This window comes from Anser cygnoides, chromosome 1 (genome assembly GCF_040182565.1).
Source record: "Anser cygnoides isolate HZ-2024a breed goose chromosome 1, Taihu_goose_T2T_genome, whole genome shotgun sequence".
Classification (NCBI taxonomy): Eukaryota; Metazoa; Chordata; class Aves; order Anseriformes; family Anatidae; genus Anser; species Anser cygnoides.
Window position 1 is genome coordinate 121,439,007 of NC_089873.1, and position 27,251 is coordinate 121,466,257.

General features: G+C 38.5%; 1 protein-coding gene across 4 annotated transcripts in view; it reads right to left on the bottom strand.

Moving 5' to 3' along the window:
- SYTL5 (synaptotagmin like 5) overlaps positions 1 to 27,251 on the bottom strand; it is an 87,233-nt gene that overhangs the window by 2,170 nt on the left and 57,812 nt on the right. For 3 of the 4 annotated variants that reach the window (XM_066980233.1, XM_048052835.2, XM_048052840.2), the window contains 10 exons: positions 24,975 to 25,131; positions 23,230 to 23,362; positions 21,173 to 21,279; positions 16,715 to 16,807; positions 11,147 to 11,212; positions 10,052 to 10,230; positions 9,064 to 9,166; positions 6,790 to 6,951; positions 3,736 to 3,844; positions 2,090 to 2,225 (listed from right to left, as the gene is read on the bottom strand). In XM_066980233.1, the coding sequence (XP_066836334.1) occupies positions 2,090 to 2,225; positions 3,736 to 3,844; positions 6,790 to 6,951; positions 9,064 to 9,166; positions 10,052 to 10,230; positions 11,147 to 11,212; positions 16,715 to 16,807; positions 21,173 to 21,279; positions 23,230 to 23,362; positions 24,975 to 25,131 (1,245 nt within the window). The remainder of the gene's footprint in view (positions 1 to 2,089; positions 2,226 to 3,735; positions 3,845 to 6,789; positions 6,952 to 9,063; positions 9,167 to 10,051; positions 10,231 to 11,146; positions 11,213 to 16,714; positions 16,808 to 21,172; positions 21,280 to 23,229; positions 23,363 to 24,974; positions 25,132 to 27,251) is intronic. The other variant, XM_066980242.1, reaches the window with a different exon arrangement.

Sequence of the window (27,251 nt, forward strand, 5' to 3'; positions counted from 1 at the left end):
GAGAGCAGAAACACTGATACTGTAAAGTCTGACATCCTTTTTCACATTTGATTTTTAGTGAAGAATTCCCTTAGTGAAACTAAGTAAAAATAATACTCTAGTTTCAAAATCAGAGTTCAGTACACATTTTCACAGTCTGTACCTTCACATTTTTCAGCAATGTTAATAAAATAACTATGGAGTTGCACATGAATATTAAAGGGTCGGGCGTACAAACAAATTATATCACTAGACCTCAATCAGGCTTCCTGTCCAGGCTTTTACTTGAGAACAAACATGAGCTATTTCATTGCAGCAGGCTATTAAATTACTTTAATTTAGTATCAAAATAGCAGTGTGGATCAGACTACTGCTGTACCTCTATGGGTTCATGGCAACGTTGTTATGCATTTAGCCATGACACGACAGACAACCAATCAATAGTCCCAGGAAAACAGACGCCTGTTTCACCACACCGAATAACCCATGTCAGCAAGAGCAGATGCCACTAACTAAAAATACTCCACAGAATTACTGGCCACACGTTGCTACTGCTAACATAAAAAGGCTTTGAAAACATTTTCTCCCTGAGACCTGTTGCAAGCTCCAAGTGGAAAAAAGCCATAGCGAGATCAGACACTCTATTTTTCAATAAAAGGAAATGCCCTCACATGTAACAGAAGAGAGATGGCATAGGAGAACAAATGCATACAAAGAATAGCTCAAACTTTTTCTATATGATGCGTATGAGCTCAGTGATTGTTCAAAGCACACTGAAGACTAGGACAAACTCTCAGCTCTGCCTACGAGTCAAGGGCAAGATGTTTTGTACGGTCACTGTTTAGCAAACAAGACTCAAACCATTACTGATAAACTGGAGCATATCTAAAAGCCACCAATTTTCAAAACTAGCACTGAGACCAAAACTGACAAAGAAAAATATTTTAAGCTCATTATTTCCTTAATTTATGAAAAATTCAATATGATGAGGTGTGCAGAATTATGCTCATTTTATTCAAATGCAGGTATATCCTATATGTAGCGTTTTAAATAGTCTGGATTTTGACTGTCCAACAAAAATGCTGCTTATTGAATAAAAAAAGATGTAAATATGTATTTCATATTATATACATATATGTACATACGTGCATATAGGCATACAAGAGACACATACCCAACATTATTCAGAAGAATGCATCTTTAAAATCAAACCTAAAAACCATTAGAGCAGACTTTTTAAATGTCTTCTGTCAAAGAATATTAAATGTTAACAATGAGAAACAATTAGAATTAAGACACTGTCTGAAGTCAGTGATAGACTTTCTGGGAACCCTTAGGACTTAAATGTGCTCGTTGACACAGTACTGCATGACAAAGATCTTCCCCAATTAAACATTAAAGAAAAAAAAAAACTACTTACGGTAAAAGAGAGAAAAATCTTCTCATTTAGCATACTTATTTGACTAAGAACAGAATTTCCTCACACACATCATGAGTTTTCTCTTTCTGCATGTTTCAGTTGACATCCACTAGAAAGAACCTCAGCGTGATGGAGCAAGCCATCAAGCTATTTGCAGTTTTATAAGGAATCCCAACAGACTTGTTTCTTCCTGAAAACAAGGTTATTTCTCCTAGTCAAATATATATATACACATATATATATGTATTGTTTCAATTTGCTGGAAACATAAAAGTCACTGTCAGAACAGGTGTCATCTCCAATGTGTGAACCCCAGTTTACATCTTCTTGCCTTCAGGAATAACTGATGTTCACCTACCTTTCTCTGCCAACTCAATGGAAGTGTTTTGTTTATATTCTCTAACAGTGTGCACCTTAGCACACTGAATACGTATGTTTGAATGGAGTCAGTGATACAGATTAAATACTGTTTCTTGACTGAGTCCAGACATGCTGGTATTTAACCACTGGGACAACTCATACCTCTCTGCCCTTAGCCAACAGCATCCTTCGCCATACCATTTCAAGGAGCCAGTTGCTTTTCAGTATTGACACCCAACACACACATATACAGATATATTGAAAAAAATAGGGCCAGACAAAATACTCTTCAGTGCAGGCATTAAAATGCGGAGGAAAAAAAACACTGACCCTTTCACAAAAGTGTCTGATGTGCCTCCTGATTTCACCGCTGTTAAATTCTTAGCTTCTTTGATGAGGACTTCTAATATACCTCCAGATGGTAGACGAGTCTCTCCCTTTTTTCCTTTTTTAAAGCTCTTCTTTCCTACATACACAACAGAGTTGCAACACCGTTATCACAATCAGAAACTACACTGCAAAACTGATTAGGACATCTAAGTTCTCTTGGCTGGATTCTTTCACTCATTTTCTTCAACAGGATTAAAGCATTTCTTATGAGCAGATCCTGATTGTCAAGGGTATAGAAACTGAAAAGTCAAGGGCAGAAAATCACTCCGCACTTGATAAAGAACTTGACTGTCTAACCAGGTATCCCTTGCTGGACACAACTGGGTGTCCTAACTGAAGTCCTTTCTGAATGTAATCATTGGTGTGGTACTATGCTGAACAGAAAGAACAGCACATCCTGTGAGCCCTGCTCTCTTCTCAGAATCCAATTCCATCACTGATGTTAAAGCAGCCTGACACCACAAGCAAGGTACGTAACATCTGTCCTAAAATTTAAAATGCAGAAATATACTGTGTATATTCCTTTTGTAAGGATAAACTGCTCCTCATAGCCCATGGCAAAGGACACGGTGCTCACTGACACACTACTGCATTTGAATGGCTACATGAGGACACATACTTGTTGCTGCGGATTCTAAGGGGGTATATCATCAGGGATCATGCACATCGTTTGGAAGTGGAAACATCAGAAAAAAGGATGAGGAATGATGTTAAAGTGTTACTAATTAAAAAAAAAAAAAAGGTGTATATCTGTACTTTTCAGACAACAATTAGTTTTTGAGAGAAAAAACCTTGGGATTGCTTCAAGCAGAGAGAATATCATTTGTCAAGAGAAGAAAAAGAAAGAAAAATAAAAAGTCTAATATACCTATCAAATCCTAATGCTAAACAGCATTATTGTCACTAAGAAAGAACTCTTCTTGGACTACCTGTACCTGGTACATCTCTCAGGTGCTATCCCGTGACTGCTTTCTCTTCAGATGATTGCTGTTCCTCATGCTACTACAATGCAAGGAGTAAGTATATCCCTTGCTCATTACTAATGAAAATAATGGGTTACCCCAAACAATTCAAATAATATCTTACAGGATTGAATTAGAGGTGTAATATGGCAAAACTGAACAGAAGTTAAAGAAGCATGAAAAAGACTTAAAATGAGGAGATAGATAAAGTTATGGACAATTAAGCAAGAAGAACTAAGGGAAGTTTGTTACTTTGATCAGCTATACACTGTATATAGCCAGCTGAACAAAGGACACACAGACTACAATTTAGAAGATTTATTCATATGTGGCTATCCTTGATCATATTAACTAATGTCTGAGAATTTTTTAATTAGGTAAAATCCATGCACCAGTACTTAACTATGGCACACTCCTCTTTCCCTTCCCTCTCCTTAAGTCCAATGTAATAGAAAAGGATGGAGGAAGAGAAACATACTCATGACTCAAAAGTTACACAGATAAAGACAACTAATATATTTAAGTCTAATTTCAATCTTCTCTAATTCCATTACTTCATACTAGTTGAGGATTTTTAATACTCAGAGGGATGCTATCATAAATTGCCATTAACGTTTGCTTTACCTTGAAACTGCCCTAGAGGAAGCATTAGGTTTCTGTCTGGGGGAATGTAACGTAAAACAACTGTCAGTTCTCCTTTATACTGAAGCCCAACATCTGTTGCAACCTCCACCTGAAAGGAAAAAAAATTAATCAAAAACCATAAATCCAGCTAAGGTTAATCATTCACTTTCTCCATTTGATATTTAATTTTATTGTACCAATACTGTTTGAAATGTTTCTTAAATATATCAAGACTTATCATCCTCCTTTCACATAATTTAACATTTCAGATTGAATACGATCACATTTTAGAAAACTTTATGGGGAAATGCAAGGGAATGCAAGCTCTCAGAAGAACAAAGCCACGTGGCATTAGACACAGTGCAGAGAACAAAAGCAGAAAGGAGAGATCTAGCATGAATGAGTGACGCAAATAAACAAAGAACTTGAACTTATTTCTGAAGAAATTGTAGCTAATTTAAGCTGACATTCTGATGCCCTTATTTACACCAATTAGGTTTTAAATCCATAATTGGTTTCATGTATTTTAGAAGAGTCACTCTCGAGTCACTCTTGAAATAGAGATATGGGGAACTACGGCAGCAGAAGAGAGCAGAGTCCAGCTCTGAAATAGAAAACTGAAAACTAAGGTTATTCTCAGTGTCCTTTTCCACCCAATAATATTTCTGGTTCCTTCTCTTTTGAAATGTTTGAATTTCACCCAGAAACAACACATTCAGTAGTCTTCAGAAGTACCAAGATGGCACCAGTGTCTGATGCCAGTTGCTAAAACAGAGGACAAAATAAAAGCTGTAGTAAATGGCTGTGGAATAATTTTAACAACAAGAAATTATTATTTAAATCTTGCTAGTTAGGCAGTTCATTTAGGGCCTAAACTATGTAGGTTTAGCATCAGATTTCCCATAAAGTCAGCAAGGATTACTTTTTCTGTTTTTCTGGTGGACAAATGACAGCATAAGTTCTTACATCAGGAACAATTTGCAAACCTTCCCCTCTCCAAAACCGCGTATACCGTGACTCTAGACTCTTCCCCCCTCTTCAACCACAGAACTATTTTCTGATTTAACCATGCTCCTCTTGAAAATTGGCCACGCAGTGCTCATAGAAGAAATAGGTCTTAAGTCTCCAACATTTTCACTAAGGCAGCTAAATGATTCATGATAAAACAAAGCAATGTAGTAAAACCCAGGGAACATTTCACTGCCATTCCTTTCTGTATCATGCAATTCATGTGGGAGAACAGCATGTAACTTGTTTGTATGTTAACCTGTACTTTTTTTTAAATTTCAAAATGCAATAATTAATCTTTCAGAAACAATATTATCTTTGCCAAACAACAATCTTAGCAGCATTTTAAGTTCAGAAACATTATTTGTAACAACTTAGGAAGCAGACAAGACCAATTTTGTGTTTGCTTTCTTTGGTAAAAAAGAACTAGTTTAAAAGTTCTTTTAATGGGTTTGGAAATAATCAGGCAAGACCTTCCAGTTGGAATGGCTTAAATGCTTAACACATCATTACTATTTTTCCTGAGCAGGACTGTCTCGAGACTTTTTTTTTTTCCTGTTTGATTAAAAGAAACCACCCATACCCATACAAAGCCCCCAGAGACTGAACTGAGAAGACAAAGAGATTACTGCATGAAAAGACGCTCAATTTCAGACCAATGTTGCATACAAACTGTAAGCGAAACAAATACAAGATACATCGACCACAGTAGAATGGTTGGTACTAAATAAGAACAACATCTAACACCAGCCAAGGATACAAGAGAGATGCAGCAGACATTTAGTCTACTCCAAGAGTAGACCCAACAAAAGCAAACTACATGATGCAAGTTGGGTGAAAGTTCTGCAAGCTTGTAAGAAGGATGGTATAATCCTGGCCTGGACACAGCGCTGACTGAAGTTTGTTTGTCTTCATTGGCCACTTTCTCTTCCTGGTATCTCATGCCCCTTTTGGGCTATAAAGGAAAAGCTGATGGTCACTCTCATTAATAAAGCTAAACGAGGAAACTAGGAATGATCTTCCGTGCCAGTTTTAAAGCGTGAGGTGTCTGAGTGTTAAAAGAAGACCAGTTTCCTTATGTATTTTCTGGCTAATTATTTACTGAAGTATAAATTTGTGACGGCTTAGCACCAAAAAGAGCTATACCAGGAAATTATAAAGCAATCAGACTCATCTGACATTTGAGGGTAATACACAAATCAAACAGTCCCTGCTAAACCCCAAACATAATATTTCTTTAAATATAATGAACATGGAACAAAGGAGTCACCTGAGTCTATCTCCACGTCATCTGCAATACAGTCTTGGATTTTTCTACAACAAGAAAAATAAACTTTCCGAAATAGCAGTTTAAACCCCTGAAATTCCTAGGGATCCCAGCTGCTGCAGAAGCAAGCAACTGAGAAGCCTTTAATCCTCGAGTTTACAATGGCTCTTTGAATCTCTTCCAGAAATAAACACCTTTGCCAAAGCAGGGGGGTGCCCTAAAGACAGAAGTCATCCTATCCTTAGCTAAGTACAGTGAAAGTCCTATTTCATAAACCGACTGATTTGCCTGATGAGAAGCCTCATCTTATACCTTCCTAGTCAAGGTAAATAAGAGATTAATAAGTCATTTTGTTACAGCTGAAAAGTGTGAAGCACACTGAACTGAATCAAAAAAGGTCTTTTGCTTTACTGAACTGTTCAGGTTTGGGTAGGGGGGAGCGGCAAAAAAGCCCTTTGGTTTATCTTCTATTTTCTGAAAGAAAAAATAAATCAATTTCTTTACTAGGTCATTTTTCCTCTGCAGTTTGTTGCAAGACAAACTTATATATTATTTAAGGTGCTGGGTTTTGTTTGTTTAAGTGGCCAACCAGACAAAAAGTTTTCATGAAGACTTCAGGAACGGTGGGTTTTGACTGAATAAAACACAAAGATACTATTTTTATTGCCACATTAGACAATCACAAAGTCACCATTTTAAAAACGTGTTCCAAAGGAAAAATAACTAAGCCTTGGTAAATTTGCTTCTCAGCAGTTTCATTGGCCCCTGGAAGTCCTTACCTTGGGCTGGAGCACAAACCACTCATCGCCCTGATTTTCAAAGTTCCAGGAATCGAATGGAATTTCCACTTCTCCAAGAAAGCTGTTGCGTCCAAATCTGTCATAGTGCCAGACAGAAAGCTGCAGGGTCCTTGTTTCTAGCTGTGTATGACTGATGACATACTACCAACAGAAAAACAGAAAAAGGAACCCTCAGAATAAGCACAAATAATAGTTTCCATGGAGCCTTTTACAGCAATAGCTAAATTTCATGAAGCCCACAGCAGCTAATAAATGGAGCATGAAAGAGAGATTTGTTTTCATTGCAAATAAGATGTCTATAGCTAGAAATCTCACAGGGAACTGTTAAACCTCTTTTCTTTTTTTTGCTGTATTACTTACTGGGTATTTATGGCTGTAAAGTCAACAATGATGATTAAAACAATCATCCTGTTAATTCCTTACAGCTTATGTAAAAGAAGTAGATCGACACCAAAGTTTATTTTGTAAGAAGAAACCCCACTGGATCTTTCATCCCTAAAGAGAGGCTGCTGTACACTGTTTTCTAGAAGTAGTGTTTTCTTCTCCTATTCAGTTTTATCTTTGTAACTTGTGAAAAATGGTTCTGAAAGCAAGTAAAACTGTATCTGCAAAGCATTCACCAAAATTCCTCAGTAGCACTGTTGGTGCAGCTTGGTTGAAAGCTATTAAAAAATTGATTGAAAGCTATTAAAAACTCCTCTGAGGTAGCAACATATCCTAGCAAATATATAGAAAATTATAAACATCTGGAATTCTAGCTCTGCTTTCAGGGAAAGGCCTACTAATTCCATGAAATTCACCCTTCTTCTAGTGTTAATTGAGGAGATCCAGATGTCTTCTTTTTTTGTTTGTTCTCAGGAACAATATCTGGACACAGACGTGTTCTCCAGAAGCTGAAACAGTCAAGTCAGTTGGCTAGCCACACAAGTAGGCTATTAATGCATAGATATGTCTGCAATACTTATATGTTAGATGCCAACTGTGAGAGCTGCACTATTCAGCAATACTAGAATAAAAGCCAAAGATGGAAGATATAGATGTATTTTTTTTCTTTTTTTAATGGTAATACCAGTTGCAGCAAATAAATTTAGCTCTCATTTACCTACCAACAATACAAGTAAGCCCTCTTGGACACAATCTGCATTTTTAGCAAGCTGCTAGGTCCTAATCCTGCAGTTCCCTACTAGCAAACACGTTCAGTGCTAACTACATTCCCTGCTAAAGAGAGTCTAACACCTTTTTTTTTTTTTTTTCCCCTCCAGTTCAGGCAAATCTTAACTTTACTAGAAACCATTTAAAAATGAGGCTGTGCAGGACACTCTTCCTTGGAAAGCAGCCTGGCCAGACCAAGTATGTGTAAGTTTGCAAAATAGTTTTGTAGCCAGGTTAGGTCACGTATACTGGCCAACGAACATCTATTAGCATCTATTATATGAAACTTATTTACATTTCTTAATCACTGAATTTCCCCTCAGAATATTTCAGGATAATACAGAAAAGTTTCCGGCTTCATGGCAGCTGGCTGGGATGACTCTTGACAGTTGACAGGAAGCAGAATCACCAGGAGCCTGCAGTCCCGGTGCCAGGCAGTGAGCTGGGCACTCACACTCTGCCATTCCGCCCTGCACCACAGAGCCAAGCAGGTAAATAAGCAGCTTGTGAGGAGCACAACATCTTTCCAGCCTCTGTAGGCTGGACATGGGTATGAGAAAAGAATGGAAAGATCCTGGGCACTTGGGCTCCACCAGTCAAGACAGTAGTCTATCACTTTCTTTTGCAACACAAAATATACTTCAGTCAGCTTTTTAGGAACACAGTAAAATGGCAACAACAGCTTCACTAGCTATCAAAGAGCTTTTACTGCAAAAGGTTATTTTCTCTGAGAAATCAGTTAGATAGGATTTTTTAAGCTAGTTCTACCTCAGTACAGTTGTAACTTAGGGCTTGCAAAGTCTTTAAGGTGTGCTTAAGAACTCTGAGCTCAGGTTAGATGGGAACATCAACAGTTTTGAAAAAGATCCATGCAAACTAATGTAAGTTTTACCTGTAGAGGGGAGAACCAAACAAAAACAATTCCTCGATGCTGAAAACCAGAAATTAAAACTCATGGGATTCCTAGATGTTTTGCTTAAATACCTTCCCTTTGAGGCATCGCTTCCAAATTCTAATCCCCATACTGGAGCACTTACAGAAAATGCTTGTGAGCACAAGTAGAACATTCATCACAGCCCATGAGAGAGGCAGTGTTCTCACCTTCAGCGTCTCATTAAATTCTGGATTGGTGCTGTTACTTTTAATTTTGGTCTTGCGTTTACTTTGGCGGGACTTATCAGGTAGAAGGTATGCTTTGACATATCTGCAGATCAAGTAGTAAATTATTAGCAATGAATAGAAATGACCAGTTTGAGCAAAGACTTGCCATTCCAGCATCAGTAACATATATGAGGAAATTAATTTTTGCAGTCTAAACAACGTACACATGTAAGAGACTTTGTGAAACATGGAAAGGTATGGACTTTATCTAGAAACACTGCGATGTTGTTCTGTTAGGCTCAGAGTAACAAAAGGGCTAAATTAATTTACAGAACTAATTTGCAGAAAGCTTTCCTAGCACTTCAGCTTTTGTAGTATATGATTACTGACTGATTACATATGACAACACATACACTAAAAATACAGGAGGATTAAAAACTTTATACCTTACAACAGGATTAGACATGATTAGAGATATAAATTATTAATTCCTAACTATGAGAGAGTTTACATTATATACTGAAAACTAAGAATACACAGAAAGCTAAAAGACTCTCATAAAACATGGTCCTTGAAAAGTGAATCTATGGATTCACAGTATGAAAACCAGAAAGCTATTTCCCTCCCTCCCTCTGAAACACCATCATATACTTTAGTATTGCTTCTAAAAGTAAGAAATAAATTCAGTCTCCCTATGCATTCATATTTTTTGTCCTTTTGAAGAGATTGCTAGCAAACAGGTTGATAATTGAAGTAATATTATTGTTTCCCCAGAATATGGCCATGCTGCCCTAAGGAATATATTGGAAATGCATTTCACATAGGGAATCCAAAACCAACCATCACCCAAATGCTGGTTTGTAGCAACTGGATCTTATGAATTCTCAGGTTTGTATCACAACCCCAGGCTACATCACTGATGACTACAGAGAGTAATGTGTTAGAGGACAGCCCTAGCAGGGCCTAAAAAGGAATTTTCTGTGCTTACGGATCAGTCCTTTGCTTTTTCTCATCTGCAACAGCCAGGTTTCTGCAGCTTTTCACCAAGATGTTGAGGGCACCTGTTTTGTAGCTGTAGTTGATTTGGAGAAGGATTTCACCGCTGACCTTCACGTTGCCATAGTCACCAGTTTCACTATATACGCTCAGCATGCTGTTAATGCTTGTCTGGAGGGAGAGAGAAAGAAGCTTAAACAAATTGTATTTTCCGAATCTGCTTTTTCATGCAGCCACAACCCTACAATACTGTCTCACTTGTTAGGACTTGCTATGAAAAGAGACATAGGATAGAAGAGAAACACTACCTGAGTCTATTTGATGTAAAGGGAGTAGGAACTGCAACTAATAATAGCATAAATGTCTAGACTGTTGATGTTTTTTACACATGGGACTCAAATCTATTTATAAACATGACTAAATCTAAATTACTGCCATTTAATTCATGCATGAGCTGAAGAGCAGTCAGGCTACATAAACCGTAAGCTCACATAAGTTCTAAGCAGATAAAAATGACCTCACTGTCTCTGCTGTCCACCTAATTTTTACTGAGTCTCATGAGATAACTGCTGACAGAACCATTAGAAAAAATTATGATTCCTGTAATGAAGATGATAAAAAACATGTTTGGTTAAAGTGACACCCATCCCTCGTTAGTAATTCTAAAAGAATGAGCAAACTTCCGATACCCATTGTTTCTGCAATTTTCCTAAAGCCAAAAAAGGTTTAGCAAAAATCCCACAAGATTTTCCACTGTGGCATAATATATCACAACCCAATCTCTTGTCACTGATACCCTATGCCATATTGCTATCTGGATATCCTCTTTCAAAAGATTACAATTGGAAAAGAAGTAAATGTTTTTAAAGAAAATTGGACCAATGTGCACAACCCTGGAACCAAAGGCATTCTAGAAATCTGGTGTACATTTTGTTTTGAGTCCTTGAGCAAGACTGCTCAAGAACATACATAACCATGTAAATCCTATCACACAGGAAGCTTGCAAGACAGACAGGCACAGTCTGGAACACAGAGGGATAAAAGAGAGAAACCTTCAAAGTTAAGCAGAGGATTGAGGAGAACTCACAGTATCACCATCTGTTTCAGGCACATTTAAGTAGGTCCATTTTCTGTCAGAGGCTTCTGAGAAGTTCTTTAAAGAAGGCAGTGGAAAAGGTCAAGAGAAAAGAGCATTAGGTAGCTGTAATAGGAAAGAGTAAGTGCAGTGAAAAAGCTTTACTGATACAGACAGGTAAATAAAGTTTGCGTTGCAAAGCCATAGTGAAAGAAAAGGAAAAAGGCATCACCAAATCGGAGAAATGCAAAGTGTTTTCCATATACATCAAGTATTGAAGGGCTCTGAAGGTAATAAAATAGAAGTGAAGTATCTGCTGTATCAAAAGAAAAAAAATGTTTTAGAACACCAACTCGGCAGATTTGGGTTTGTATTGGATTGTATTTGGATGTATAGAATCATAGAATATCCCGAGTTGGAAGGGTCCCATAAGGATCATCAAGTCCAGCTCCTGGCACCGCACAGGTCTGCCCAAAAGTTTAGACCATGTGACTAAGTGCACAGTCCAATTGCTTCTTAAATTCAGACAGGCTTGGTGCAGTGACTACGTCCCTGGGGAGCCTGTTCCAGTGTGCAACCACCCTCTCGGTGAAGAACCTCTTCCTGATGTCCAGCCTAAACTTCCCCTGCCTCAGCTTAACACCGTTCCCGCGGCTCCTATCACTGGTGATAATGTAGAATAGGTCACCTGCCCCTCCACTTCCCCTCGCAAGGAAGTTGTAGACTGCAGTGAGGTCCCCCTTCAGCCTCCTCTTCTCCAGGCTGAACAGGCCCAGTGACCTCAGCCGCTCCTCATATGTCTTCCCCTCTAGGCCCTTCACCACCTTCGTCACCCTCCTCTGGACACTCTCCAACAGTTTAATGTCCTTCTTGTACTGTGGTGCCTCACACAGTACTCGAGGTGAGGCCGCACCAGCGCAGAGTAGAGCGGGACAATCACCTCCCTCGACCGACTAGCAATGCCGTGCTTGATGCACCCCAGGACACGGTTGGCCCTCCTGGCTGCCAGGGCACACTGCTGGCTCATATTCAACTTGCTGTCAACCACAACCCCCAGATCCCTCTCTGCGGGGCTGCTCTCCAGCATCTCGTCGCCCAGTCTGTACGTATAGCCAGGGTTGCCCTGTCCCGGGCGCAGGACCCGGCACTTGCTTTTGTTAAAATTCATGTGGTTGGTGATCGCCCAGCTCTCCAATCTGTCCAGATCTCTCTGCAAGGCCTTTCCACCCTCAGCCGAGTCCACAACTCCTCCAAGTTTGGTGTCGTCGGCAAATTTGCTCAAAACACCTTCTAGTCCTACATCCAAATCATTTATAAAAACATTGAAGAGGACTGGCCCTAAAATGGAGCCTTGAGGGACCCCACTAGTGACCATCCGCCAGCCAGATGTGGCCCCATCTACCACAACCCTTTGAGCCCTGCCCATCAGCCAATTGCTCACCCATCCTATGATGTTTTTGCTTAGCTGTATGCTGGACATTTTGTCCAGTAGGATCCTATGGGAAACCCTGTCAAAAGCTTTGCTGAAGTCCAGAAAGATCACATCAGCTGGTTTCCCTTGATCAACTAGATGGGTGATCTTATCATAAAAAGAATTCAAATTTGTTAGGCAGGACCTACCCCTCACGAACCCATGTTGGCTGGGACCAATTGACTGCATTGTCCCCCAGGTGCGCTTCAATAACTTCAAGGATCATCCTCTCCATAATTTTACCAGGCACTGACGTGAGACTGACAGGCCTGTAATTGCTAGGGAGTACATAAATGTACTCCATTTATGTCTCCATGAACTTAATTCTTTCTTAATCTCGCCAAAAGCTGAGCATTCATATATTGCAGAGTTGGTGCCTTTTAAAAAACTGCAGTTTCTCTGTAGAGTTTGTAAGGATATGTGAAAAAACACACATACATGTTTAAACATACCACTCTGGGGAAAAAGTACAGTAACAGAATGATGGGAAAAGCATTTCTCCCCTCTGCTCATTTGAGCAATTTCTGGCAGTCTAACTAATGAATTCATGGGAAACTACATCTTGAGCTACCTCGTTCCCTAGCAGCTAGAGGGAGGAAGGAAGAACAGAGTTGAAAGGAAGGGCCACACAAAAAGAACTGGTCTGTGACAAAACGCAAATCTCCAACCATCTTGTCTATAGGCTCCACAGCAAAGAAAGCTGGAGCGATAAGCAGGCTTGTGTTCATACGGTGAACATCAAGAGAGATTAAGAAACTAAACCCGCAATCATTCTTAAAAAAAAAAAAAAAAAATCCAAAAAAGTTAGTTTTATACATCATGTAGGAATAATAAACAGTAAAAAGTTCATAATTTTTGTATTTTTCTTTTTGTTTGTTTTTCTAATTTGGGCTAGCTTTCTTTATCCTTTCCTTTAAACAAAAAAAAAAAAAAAAAAGAAGAAGAAATATAAAGCTTGTCCTTTTGTTACCTTGTATGGTTGACTGAGATTCCATGAACAAGACTGCAGGACAATTAGCAACACACACTGACAAATGTGTCATATTTCTTCCTATTCTTAACACACCTCAAGCTAAATTTCAGCCTTTACCATTTATGCATTCCCACCTCTAGCATAGATAAAATGGGTATCCTTGGACACTGTTAGTGAACTCAAAGATCCCAGTACGTGATACAAAATGCCAACATTATCCCTGTAATGGGAAAATAACAATGCATGTGCCCACCTTAAAAAACTAACAAGGTTACACCAATGTGTGGAGGGAGAATAGTTATTCTTCTGAATCCAAGTATTCTTTTCCTTGATCTTTAGGTACATTGGCAGTAAAGGGACAAATGATTGGGAAAACAAACAGTCAAAACAAACAAACAGATGTCCTCTGATGCTAGAATTTATGCAAATGCAATTTCTGAATTGCATTCAGAAAACGAATCCACAAATGAAACAGCACATATTCAGTAGAAATATTTGACATATTTGACTTCTTTCCCCACAGACTCTGTTCTGTGGCATTTACAATGGCCTTTATATATGCTAAATGCAATATCCTTAGGAAATCTACTCATTTTCCACTTTCATAAGTAGTAAACAACTGCTACATATGGAGGTTGCTGAGCCTCACTTTAGTCCATCACTAAGAATTACATTTGTTTCACATCTCTTATTGGTGCAGTAAGACACTGGAAAAGCTCAGATTTACTGACATGATGGACCTCGACAAAAACGCATTAATGTGTTTAGGAGAGGAATCAGTGAAGGATGCAGGGAAAACTCAATACAAAGTTCATGTATTAGCTTTGGGTAAACACAGACAACAATACCCTAATGCTGAGATGCAATTCCTGTTCAGTGTCACCTTTCATTCGCATTTTTGCTCACACATGATACAGGCAGATTTAAGTGTCTTTACCTTCTTGAAATATTTCCTTTAACCTCAAATGCTCATTGCTAGAATACCTACGCAGTACTTTAAATTCTCATATTTAATAAAAAAAAGATGCAAACAGAACCTACTTTTTCATTAACAACATTACTTCAATGTGACATAATAATGTAGATAGCCATTTGATGGACAAGCAAAATACAGGAAAAAATTCTGTACAACGCAGAAGGCTCAAAGGCATACAACAAGCAGAGAAAAGGCAAAAATAAGAGAGAGGGAATAACTAGTAAAACACACTTAAAGAAAGTCACAAAGAACCTGTAAAACTGACCTGCTCTAGCAGGGAGCAGCAGCTTTGCCATTCAAAACTTCTCCATTAGCATAGCATGCAGGGACACTAACAATCATTTCAGGGTGAATACAAAGAAACAAGAGCATTGAGATCTGAGATTACCTCAAACCTACAGCAGAGGAAAAGATGTACTCTGCTTAAGAAAAAGGTTGAAGGGAAATCTACAGAAATGGACAAAACCCAATGCACAGACAGAATACAACCTACAGTACGCAGATGGAAGGTTCTCTAAATGCAGGTCCTCAGTTAACGGGCTAAACTGAGAAAGCTCTTCAGCACCTGCAACACTCATATCAATATTCAAAGGAAAGAAAAATAATTCTGCCTACAAAATCAATGGGGCCAGCAATGATTGGAGACAGTGAGTCACAGTCAGCCTCAGGGAAGTGGGTGGTGTTAGACCAATACCAAAAAAGCTACATTTGCTCAGGTCTGATTTGGTGCAAAGTGCCACACATCTCTGTTGCATCTGTTTCTTTGAATTACACAAATTAGAAGGGAAAACAGTCTGGACATGGCCAGATCTAAGATACCAAAATGCTCTGCAATGGCAATTCTCTCAGCTCTTTCTCCTCCCCAGGTAAGCAAAGCTTGGGTTCAGCCAACACCATCTCTTTGGGATCGAGAATTGAAATGACCATTCCCTGGGTGTTACCTGCATGGAGACTAATGCAGATACAGCCTAGAAAGGACAGCTCATTGATTAATGTCATGGACCATATTTTCTCTTCCCTTTTAGCATAAGACTCCTCAGGTCTCTTCACCCTCCTGAACTCTCTCATCTTCTCCTTCGTGTTTGTTGCAGCTTACTGGTACTCTATGTGCTCACCAGAGCTATTCTTAGCACAAGGCATGAAGAATAGTGGCCAGAGAGGGCTCCGTGACTTTACTGAAGATGCTATGAGTTGCTCACATCCTGAGTGCCAGACCCCAGAAATGTGCAACACAGCAGGTATTTATAAGCATGTTAAAGGCTATTTTTATCAACCATTTTCTTTCCCAGCAAATAACAGACTGTAAAAAGGGCTACAGAGGGCTTGTTACACCAATTTTGTTGCATCTCAAGCACCTGTAACAACCTGAAAATGCAACCATCCTTTCAAGACCAACGCTAAGCTGCAACAGTTAGATAAACATGAGACTCAAACAGATGATTTGCATTATATAGTTTCTGGGCGTGACCAAAAAAAAAAAAAGTATAGCAGAAAAAAATACAATTATTTCAGGAAATAGAAAAGTCGTCACCAATCCACCCTCCCCTCCCCCCCCAACAGCTCCCTCCTCACTGTAAAGAGAATACTTTTTGAGATGGGGGTGGCATAGCAATCATGTTGTGGAGAATGGGAGAAGCTAGGCTGGGGGTGGACAGAAATGGCATGCATGCAAATGCACAAACAATTATTTGTGTCCCAAGAACCTTAACATTCAGAAAGTGAAATGAGATGAAAGATCACATCACAGCCTTGTTCTCTTCATTTCAAGTGAATTAAGATTAAGTGCTCCTCTGCAAAACTGAGTAGTCACATACTGCAAACATCTATGGTTTGCCTTCCCAAATATCAGCTTGGTAGTAACTTGAATGTGTGGAGAAATCTGCAGATGAGTACACAACATGGTGCTTGCTTTCCATGTGCTCTGCAGAACAGCATCTTAGCTTTGAACAGCCTTAAAAATATAATAGTCAGAAAAACTATCTCAAAGTTAAAGGATGTTTCTCAAGTGCAGGATGAAAAGTGATCAGCTATAAATTGTTAGGAAAACTACTAAAATATAAAACAGAATGCTGCTAAGTGGTACGATGTTAAACTCCATTTTGGAAGAAGAATGGTCTTATGTGAGATGAAAAAGCATCTGTTTTCTACTCAGGATCTTACTCTTGATAATGCACTTGTCAGATGTCCTTGTTTCCTTGAATAACGAGAGGCCACTATGTCATCAATATCTTCTTCTGTTTCATCCAGGTAATCCTAAATGACAAAAAAAAACAACAGGGAATTCAGTCATTGTGTTCTGCTCTATATTTGGTCAACCAAATTGATTTTGTTTCACGTATTTTCTGCTTCAGGAAGATGGTACATGATGCATCCAAAATTCCAATCTCTAGAGGAATTTTGATTTACATTTTCCACATCTTTGCACATAGCAGAAGGGGAAAAGAGGTCACCAGGATTTCAGGTTTCAATTGCTTAAGAACTGAAAAAAAATGTAACACACGTTTCCTGACTTCTTCTGTAGACATATAACTCTGTATGTCCAATAACTGTATAAATAAACAAAATCCACTTCCACACCTGCTAACAATCCCCTTCAAATTACCTTATTTTACTTAGTACTGTTTGCATTCAGGAGTTTGGGTTTGGAAATGTTAAGAGGGACGTAGTCAGCATTTTTCAAATCTTAATAAAAGGAACCAGTAAATTAAGCTCTGATGTCACTCAGGGGATCACTGATACTGGTTTACCTGAAGCCATTTGTAGTCAGAAGCCACCACCGATAGATGACTGATGTGGTTACAATCCAGGTTCCGTGTTTTTATTGGATGTATTTTTACAATCCAGTGATCCAGCTTTCAGATTATTGTCTACATTTATATCAGTCACGCTCTCACACACTAACAGACAAGCTTACAGTTAGTATTACACTTGCACCCTTCCACGTTATCTTTGGTGACAGATGACGACTCTACAAACACAATCACAAACACGGACATGCTTTCTAACAGACAAGGCTGAAAGTCCCAGGTTATTGTCAAATCACACGGAAAGAAACTTGTCCTGACGTCATACACACTGAATATATTTGAGGTGTAAACAACAAAACCAACAACAACAAAAAAAACAGATGTGTATATTTTTATAATTATTACATTTCTGTATTATTTCAATAATAAAAAACTGCAGAAAAAACAGTAACTGCACACCTTCATATATATGCTTGAATTTTAATAGCACTGAATTCTAACGCCTCTCGTTTATATTCAGGGAAAAAAAAAATATATTCATTTCTAAAACACAGCAATAAAGTAAAACCCAACATGAAACTTAAAATCCAACTGATAGTCCTAATAGGACTGTTAACTTGAAGTTACAAGAAAAAAATCAGACAGCTATCATCCTATTGAAAGTAGCTTGGAAATTTTGGGTTTCCTTAAGCCTTGTGGCAGGTATTTTGAGGACTGCTTTCAGTTTTAATTGAAATTGAATGTTCAAACCCCTTATATCTGCTTTGCAGCTATGAAGTCCCATGTGGTGACCTACCTCACTATTGCTCACTCATTCTCTCCCTCCCTTAAACTAAGCAGAGATGTACTGTATTTGAAGTCAAGAGTCTCATACTTCTGTTCTAATCAGGAAAAACAGAACAGAAGAGAAATGCTGCAGGAAAGCTGAACTGTCACAATTTTTGTAAAGATCTGCAGACCATTTATTATTAGTATGGCTAAAACTAGCTGTTATTTCTCTTCTCCTTTCCTCCAGTGACTGTACTGAAATAAAACCAGCTGAAAGCAATGCAAAATTTTCTATTACTACTTTCCAATTGCAATTGTGAATATTTAATGTTGAGCAAGGGGAAATGAGGACAAGCCATCAGTTTATTTGGGACCAAAATTTACATACTGAAGCAAAAATTCCTCTTAGCTTCATGTTTTTGCAATGAGCCTCCTCTGTTGGTCTCTTTCCTTTCTGCTCTGAATACGGCACCCCAAAGAACAAAGAAAAGTCACGGATACTTCATACTCTAAGGAAAAAGTCCATGGAGACACAGCAAACTATTCTGGGGAGACAGATTGCCAAATCCTTCAAAAGTAAACAAATAAATCAAAACAAAAACAAAACAAAACAAAACTTCTACTCTCGTTATTGATTTTGTTCCTGCCAATATATCAGGAAGAAGCAATTCTGGTAATACATCCTAAATTTTTTCCTTTATACTGCTGTATACGTATATGTAGACTTAAACAATGCTACTTTTTGATTGCTGTATAATTAAATACAGGACAAAAAAAAAGTAAGGTAACATCTTCAAGTTGGGGTGTTTCAGGTTTTGACACTCAAATACTGACGGCGCTTCACAAAGACAGCTAGCTGATCACCGATTTTTGTCTGCAAGCAGATATATAACATTAAGACAAATGGTTAACGTTTAACATAAGATCTTAAATCATTTTGCACTACAATGATTATGTTTCTCAGGAGGTGTTACAGAACAGCAGCGACATAATTGGTTAGTGTTATTAGCTTATAAAAGCTTATTAAAGTTAGAGCTGGTAGGACATTAATCTCAAGGTCTCCAGCGGGGGTTATAAAATGCACATTATCCAATTATTCCTAATAAAGCAGCTGAGCATGTAATGAACACTACTTGGTCAGAAATTCAGCACACACCTCTCTAGATAAGGTGCTCGCGCTTGAGCGCAGCCCTGCATTTAACTGGTTCCCTGTACTCCTTGAAAAACACCTCCCACAGTATGCAGGTTCCTGGAGACTGTCCCTTTTCACTACCAAGAGCAGTGTCAGTTAAAGAAGGAAATACCCATTCGGTCCTCCAGCTCATCTCTCTGCAAATTTAAGGGGTTTTATTGATAAAACCGGGAGCAAACAAGCTAAAAGGCTTTTCCAACCCTTTCAGCTGACAAATTTCAGTAATATGCTTCTCCTATTGACATGTGGCATCTCCCACACCACTGCTGCCAACTCCCATCACCCAGGAGTAAGAGGCTAAAGGATCTCAGCCACATCCACCAGCCAGCCAGGAGAAAGGAAGGCGTAACTTTTCCCAGACTGAAGGAGCTGTCATTACTTTCATCAGACATTCTCCTTTTTGTCTGTTATGTCGAGCACCACAACAGCTAAACTCCAGCAGGAGTACAACCTTCATCTCAAAACGCAGTACCCACAGTGAATGCCAGAAGGTGTCTTGAAGGCAAGACACTGAAGGAGTCCCATGCATCAAGTTACCCAAAAAAACAACATGGTAACACTGAAGAAAAAAACTTCTTAGCAAAGAAGTTGGAGAGCTGCTGAGATGAGATGCAATCTGAAATTTCATGTGGAGTCAGCAAAAAAAACCACTGAATTCTGTTCGAAGAACAGAAAATCACTCTGCACTTGGCTTTTCTGATGTCCGCTTCAGAGAAATCCCTAAGTGATAACTATCACACCCTTAGAGTACAATTAGAGCAGGAAATCACAATTAGAGCAGGAAACCAATGTAAGATATTTAAAGTTTTTATTTTCTTATTGCATGCTTCTCTTCTTCCATCTTTTCCAACTTCTTAATCAAGAACACAACCTTTTACTAAATTACAACCCCAAACATTTATTTTTGAAAGTTTATTTCAACATAAATCTGACACATAGGAACGGCTTTTTTATTTCTTAAGTAATTAATCCAAAGAAAGCATTGCTGCAGGCAAATTCTCTGAGTGGTTACAAACAACAAAAAAAATAGATGGGAATCCCAAAATGTTTTTTTCTAGCAACTTTTAAGTATCAAATGCTACAAGAAAGGGAAACATCCCCCATGGCCAATGCCCCCTTGAAAAGAGCAGATGTTAGGGAAGTACTGTGACAACAGACAAAACATTACTGTTGCAGCAGGTAATTTTTGTTCCTCTTCTCTTTCCTTCTAAGTGAAACACACACATTTGGAAGCTTCAAAAAAAAACTATGATTAGATGAAGAAATATTTGAATTACTCCCTTTTTCTCCTCATGCGTATTTAACAAGCTGGGATTTTTTTTTATGGCATTGATGCACATCTGCAACTTGTGTAGCCTGAATACGTGCATAATATGAGGGGGAAGTTGATCATCAGTTCAGGAAAGGCAGTCCATACAGAATACATAGAAAAAGGAGTGGAGATGTATGGGAGAAAATGATAAACGGGCAGAAGAGATCAGCAACAGTGGTGGAAAAGAAGGAAGGAGCTTTGTCTGCTAAAAAAAAAAATTAGGGCAAAAAACAGAAACTGATGAAGATTAAAGCCTTTAAAGCATAGCATTTTTCAGCATCAGAATTAAAATTTAGGGAAGTATGAATTAACAGAACTTTGTAGCATCTATAACCTACTACATGAAATTTCTTTTCCAGACAGTTTTCATTCACTTAAACTCAAAAAACAGGAAATTAATAGCAGACTGTTATTCACTGAAATCATTCTACAGCCAACATACTAAAAAAATGAAGCCGTTTAAAAATTCATTAAATACCCCCCAAATTAGTTTTTTTTTTTTTTTTCTTTCTATTACTTATAGTGATATAGTGCTGGTTTTCTAAGTCTGAACAAACAGGATTTCTGCTAGATAAACATTCACATATTTATAAACTCACCAGGTCCTCATCTAAGGCACTAGGTACAGATTTGCTTCTTATGCTCAGGGTATCCTCTTTTCCTTCAGAAAAAGATTCACTCAAATCTATCTCAGATCGGCTACGGTCTAGAAAAATAAAAATAATGAAAATGTTCATTATAACTTGTATTAAAAATTCTTTCTGTTTCACCTTGACACTCTTTTATAAGTGTTGTCTTAAATTTTCTTTTTAAGTAAAAAAAATCAAAACTGTATTTCTGCAAGTATCTGTCACAAACTCTATGGCAACTGAACATCAAGATGAAAAATGGAAAAACATATTTTATGATGCTACTCGGCCTTCTGGCCAACACTTTTTACCCTGCACTGTTGTCTGATGTAATTGTCTCTTATGGACAACACTACAAATCAAGCTTTTGACTTTGTCCGTTAGACCTATGAGCTTGGAATATTGCGAAACCTGCAGTCCAAGCATTTGTAGTGATGATCACATTTCATACCACCACCAAACTCCCTCCACCATCTCCTTCAGAATTAAGCACCTAGAGATACAGCTGGACATAGAAAGTGCTTCTGCCATCACTGGTGTTTGTTCCCTGTGCAGAAAAGGACAAAGTAAATAAGTCTCAAAACCCACACAAGTTTTTTCAGCCCTACAAGTCTCTCATCCCATAGTTAATGGCATAAGAATCATAGAATATCCCGAGTTGGAAGGGACCCATAAGGATCATCAAGCCCAACTCCTGGCACTGCACAGGTCTGCCCAAAAGTTTAGACGATGTGACTAAGTGCGCAGTCCAATCGCAGAGAGATTTTACATGTCTTGTAGAAATATTTCCTTAGTCTTCCCCATTAAAATCTTTTGTGGCACTACTCAAGAAATTGAGAAAGAAAGTGAGGGAAAAGAATACTTTTAGATCCTGTAGGTAGGAATTGGTGAAATTTCAACTGTTCGCTCTCTACCTGGGCTATAGCTGACATGACAGGAAAGGTCACTGTCCTGAGCTTTATGTCCTTTAAGATCCTCCAGCAAGAAGACAATGAAGAGTCTGAGGCATGTTCCCAGGATGCCTGCAATTTTGCTCAGCATCTATCTGCTTTGGTAACGTGAGGCCAGTTCTTAATTACTAAGAAGCCCTTTAATTTATAAGGCAGCAGAAACAAGAGAATCAATCTTTTCAGAAAGAAAGTAGTAGTCGGGAAAGCCTCTGTCAGGAGTTGCATAATGCAACATTCTCAAAGAAACCCTGATGCTTTCAAGTAGAAAAAATCTAAGGTGAAGAATGTAACTCCTTTGATTAGCTCTGTGGGATACGCCCCTAGGTTTCTGCTTTGGGATAAATTCAGCTGAAACCAAGTAAGCCCTACTGTCCTTCACAGAGAAAGCTGTAAATGTGAACCCACCTTTTAGGCCTGTAAGTAGATGACTGAGTAAAAAGCAGAAGAGTGCAGGGCACTCCTGCTTCCTATTTCAGGTAGCAAAAGGAGGATCTCCATCCACTGTTGCAAAGTGGCTCTGACAGCACCTCCCTGTGCAAGCCTCATTTCCCTAACAGCCTCCAGTGAAATGAGGTAAATCACAGCCGAATCAACCGGTTCAGTGCATCGTGTAAAAATGAAATGACATGAAGGCTGTAAGGGACTTGTTCTCTGACAGCTCATTGTTTCTCAAGGTGATCTGTTTCTGGGCAAAGTGGGTGTGAAACGTAATTGCAGAAGCATGGCAATATTTCATACAGATTGCACACAGGTAGTATTTTACACAGTTGACCACAAAGGGAATGATTTAACAAAGTGCAACCATGAATTAAATCTTGTAACAAGACTAAGAGTATGTGATTTACTCAAATACTAACTCTATGCTAACATTATCTTCAATTTTTTCAAACACAAAACCTAACAGAGTGGCATAATCTTCGTCAGTAAAAATGAAGAATTTGCAGAAGAAATATCAACAAGTATATGAAACATTTTATTGTACAATATGAATTAAAAACAGAAATTGCAGAGCCACAAGAATAAGAAATATCCTCAGATGATAAAAGGTGGTGGAAAAAAGGAACACTTAATACTTGCCTGATGACAAAGATACTCTAGAAACTGCAATGGAAGGTGTTCCAGATGCTTTCCTCCTATGCTGCTTCTTTACTAAATCTTCGGGTACACTTTCACTTGCTGGAATAACCATGCCATTTTCTAAGCCTGTGTTCTACCCAATAAAAAAATGCACATCCCATCAATACAAAAAGTGAATTTATTCACCATCAGTCTACAAAAGCATCATTTCTATTAATTCCCAGAACTCCAAAGCTCCTTTAGAACCCAGTCTATTACAGAATATATCTAGATTATGATCTAATCTGTGTTGCTTAGCACAGATCATGAATAAAATTTGTAGAAAGATGCAGTTCATGCATACTTTCTACGCTTGCAACAGAAGAATCAGAGCAATACATCAGAAGTGACAGAAGGAAAGTAAAACAAATCTTTTCAACGTTAACTTAGCCTAGAAACTAAAGAAAACAAAAAGAAGAATAAAAATAAAAACTATTGGCGTTATACTAGCATAGTAATTTCAGTCATGGTAAAACTAAGTGGACTTGAACTAATTAAATTATGCCAGCATAACTCCTTAAATAAAGCTAATATGCTTGATATCATTATGGCTTTTTGCCTTCCTGTAAAGGAATAGCTAACAACATAATTGCATCTAAATTAAATGGATTTGTCTTTTTCAACCAGATCTAATGCATCTGAAATCAAGTCAACCCGTGTGCCAAGAAAAACATAAATAAAACAAGTATTAACATATTTACAGCTCCCAAAGCTGTCCTTCATATATACCAATTTGTTTTTAGGAAGGATAATATATTAGAAGAAGTATTTGGAAGCTGGAAAAAATGGATGTGCTCTTTCAATGAGGGTGTGAGCAAGAAGGCTCATCTACTCCTGTCCAAGCATTAATGATAAAAGGCATTACCTCTGACTATAAATTTGACTTTCCTTGTACACTTAGGTCATGGCAACTTGAACAACCCTCTAGAATGATCCTGATTTATTAGGAGCGGTGACTGAAAGAAATTCAGGGTGCCCCACCCAGTGCACAGCCAGGAACAGCTGCCTGGCAAACTGGCAGGCTGTCTGGGAATGAAGACGGCTTCTGCTTCTGGCTGAGGTGAGCCACATCCTTCTGCTTACTATGAATCAGCCAAGGTTGCTGACTCAGACATGGCTATCAACATCCTTAGAGACCTAACAGCCAGTAAGAGGAATCCCATCTTTCAGTTTGATAAAATATCTAGTGCACATTAGATGTTATGCCAAAATTTACACAGAGTCCAGTGTCCAAATCCAGAGAAATAGCTAAAATTGGTATGGCCTGATTTTCTACAAGTGCTGATCTTCTTCCTTTGGAAGTCAGTGGGAGCATGCTCGACCCTATGTGCTGGAAAGTCACATCCTTAGTCACAGCACTTACTCAAGACCCTGCAGTGCCAAAAATGCTTACTCCCATCCCTTGTGCTTCCCACTTGAAAATCTGTAACTTATTATATAATGCTAGACATTAGCAGCAATTTTTAGACATAAGAAAAATGTCTGCCAAACCACAAACCGCATCACTGATAGAGCAAGACAAATTCTTTTCTAATAGATAACTTCACTGGACCCAACTGAATTAAGGAAGAAACAAAATCTTCTCTGTTGAGCTTGTCCCTCCTGAGCTACAAATTGATCTAACAGGGCAGATACCAGCCAGACCATCTTGCTTGGCGCCAGCCGTATGGCTGTATTTGGTGTCAGTCCTACATCAGTGAACTTACCCTGCTATAATCTGCAGTCATGCTGCGTGTGCTCAGTGCTGGAGACCTCGGGAGGGAAGGTATGGAAACACCGCTTCTGTTTGCAGGGCCCACAGCCCCTTTCAGATGGCCTGCAGCAGCTTCTGTATCGCTGCTGTTCAGCGAAAGAGTGCTCCCTCTGGGAAGGAGATAAGAGTAATAAAGCATTATTGCTTTTAGCAGACCATGCAATGAAACAGCGATTAAAACAGTTTACTAGAATTACATTGCCCTGGATGAACTGTGATCCACTGCAAGGAAATGGTCACCTGGAAAGACAAACACAAGCAAGGGTGAATTAATTACTTTATACCTACACCTATTTTCAGCACTTCTGCCAGACATGTAAATAGCCTGTGCAGGCATCTCTTGTCCAGGCTGCCCTCTGGGCTGCAGAAGCTGCATTCCTGCGTGTTCGTTTCATACTACATTCACATCCCAACAGTAGGTACAAGGCCTCCTGTGTGACACTTCCCACCAAGCTGCTCCTCATTCTGAAGGAAAACTACCAGACCATGACAGTTCTGGCCATGTCTGCAGCTGATGGTATTGCCTGCACTAACCCTACAGAGTCTAAATTCCTCAGCTGTACACCCTCCTTCCTCTACAGAAAAACAACTGTCCTGCTTAGAAGAGCACTGTCCTGTTTGTATTGTGATAACGACTCTTGACCTAAACTGGCTGATTATTTCAACTAGCTTGGAAAGCTGTATGACTCTCTTTGCCAGGTTTCTTGTTAGTCAATAGAAGTGACAAAAAAGAATCTATGATCAGCATACCAGAATCCATTTGCTGTCTAACACCATAACAGGCAGATTTTTTTTTCCATGGGACATTTTCTATTAGAAAATATCGATTACTCTGTGTGAACAATCAGTGCTAGAAAGGATAGGCTGCTGTTTTTTTTGTTTGTAAGTTTTGCCTCTTGAAAAAATGAACATTACTTTAAAATGTATTTTAATGTTTCCAGTGGAAGTTCTATTTTCATTTCAAATTTGATTTACAGCAAAAGTAGAACTTCCTGGCTAATCCACTTTTCTCTCTTTCTCTGCAAACATCAGTTCAGCCATTTTCATTTTTCTTTCTAATTTAGAGAACTCTCAAAGAGTCTTGCAAGACAGTAACAATTCTGCATAAACTCCTACTTACTACTTCAAACAATTACTGGTCAATAGCAACTGAGACAGGAACTGCAGTCTTTACCACATGGAAAATACAGCATCAGAGGACGGGGGTACTGCAGTTTTGCTGGAAAAAAAATGCTATTGAAACTTAAAGCACATTTTCAGCAAAAATAAGCTTGCTTAATAAATATTTCAGATCTGCAGGCATCTTCATTGTGCTAGATGACATCTGAATTTCATGTTCACTTGGCTTACCCTGTCATATCATGTTTAGGGTAATTGCAGTGAAAATCTTCTCTACCACAATGGAAATTTTTATCAGAACTATTGCTGAACTGAGAAAATATGTTCAACTCTCACCACTACACTAAGCAGTGAACACAGATGCTGAATGTGCTGAATTCACGTCAGTAGAGTTACTGAAAAAAAAGGAATACAGAGGAAAACCCCAAACAGCAGGACTGTCTATTGATGTTGCACAACCATATTTTGTCCCTTAGTGAACATATACAGTAACCTTTTAAGCAATTGCTATTCAATTTATTGCATTAACAATAGTAGATTATGCGTTATAAACACACTCCTACGCATGTACACTTCACATACATGCACTGCTACTTTTTAATCTGATGAATCAGTGATCAACAAACCCTAAAGAATGTGTTTTGGTTGAATTTTAATCCTATCTGCTCACATAAAGATGTGTTTTCAGTGCCGTGAAGTCAGAAAATCAAGGCTACTGACTGTCATCTGTATTTTGTCAAAGCTCCTGTATTTAGCTGCACACTAAATTAATTTCTAAACCTGCCAGTGCATGACAAGTAGCCAAAATGTTGAGAACATGAGTTTTATTGCATGTCACGCCACTTTTGATGGATTGTTGTGACTTTCTGTTATGAAAGCTGCTGTTACAGATTTTTTCCTCACTCTGTAAACTAATGTAAATCAACAGAAGTGTTCAGAAGTCATACTGGACTGGGATAAAAAAGCTTTCAAAATGTGTTACAAGGGATTCTGTAGTTATCAGTTGGACTGAGCACTTGAGCATCAAATCTACTGTGCAGACCTCTCTAGTCTTTTGCTCTTGTTCCAGTCTGCTATTAGAGGGAGGCTCAACTTATTTTATGCACATATT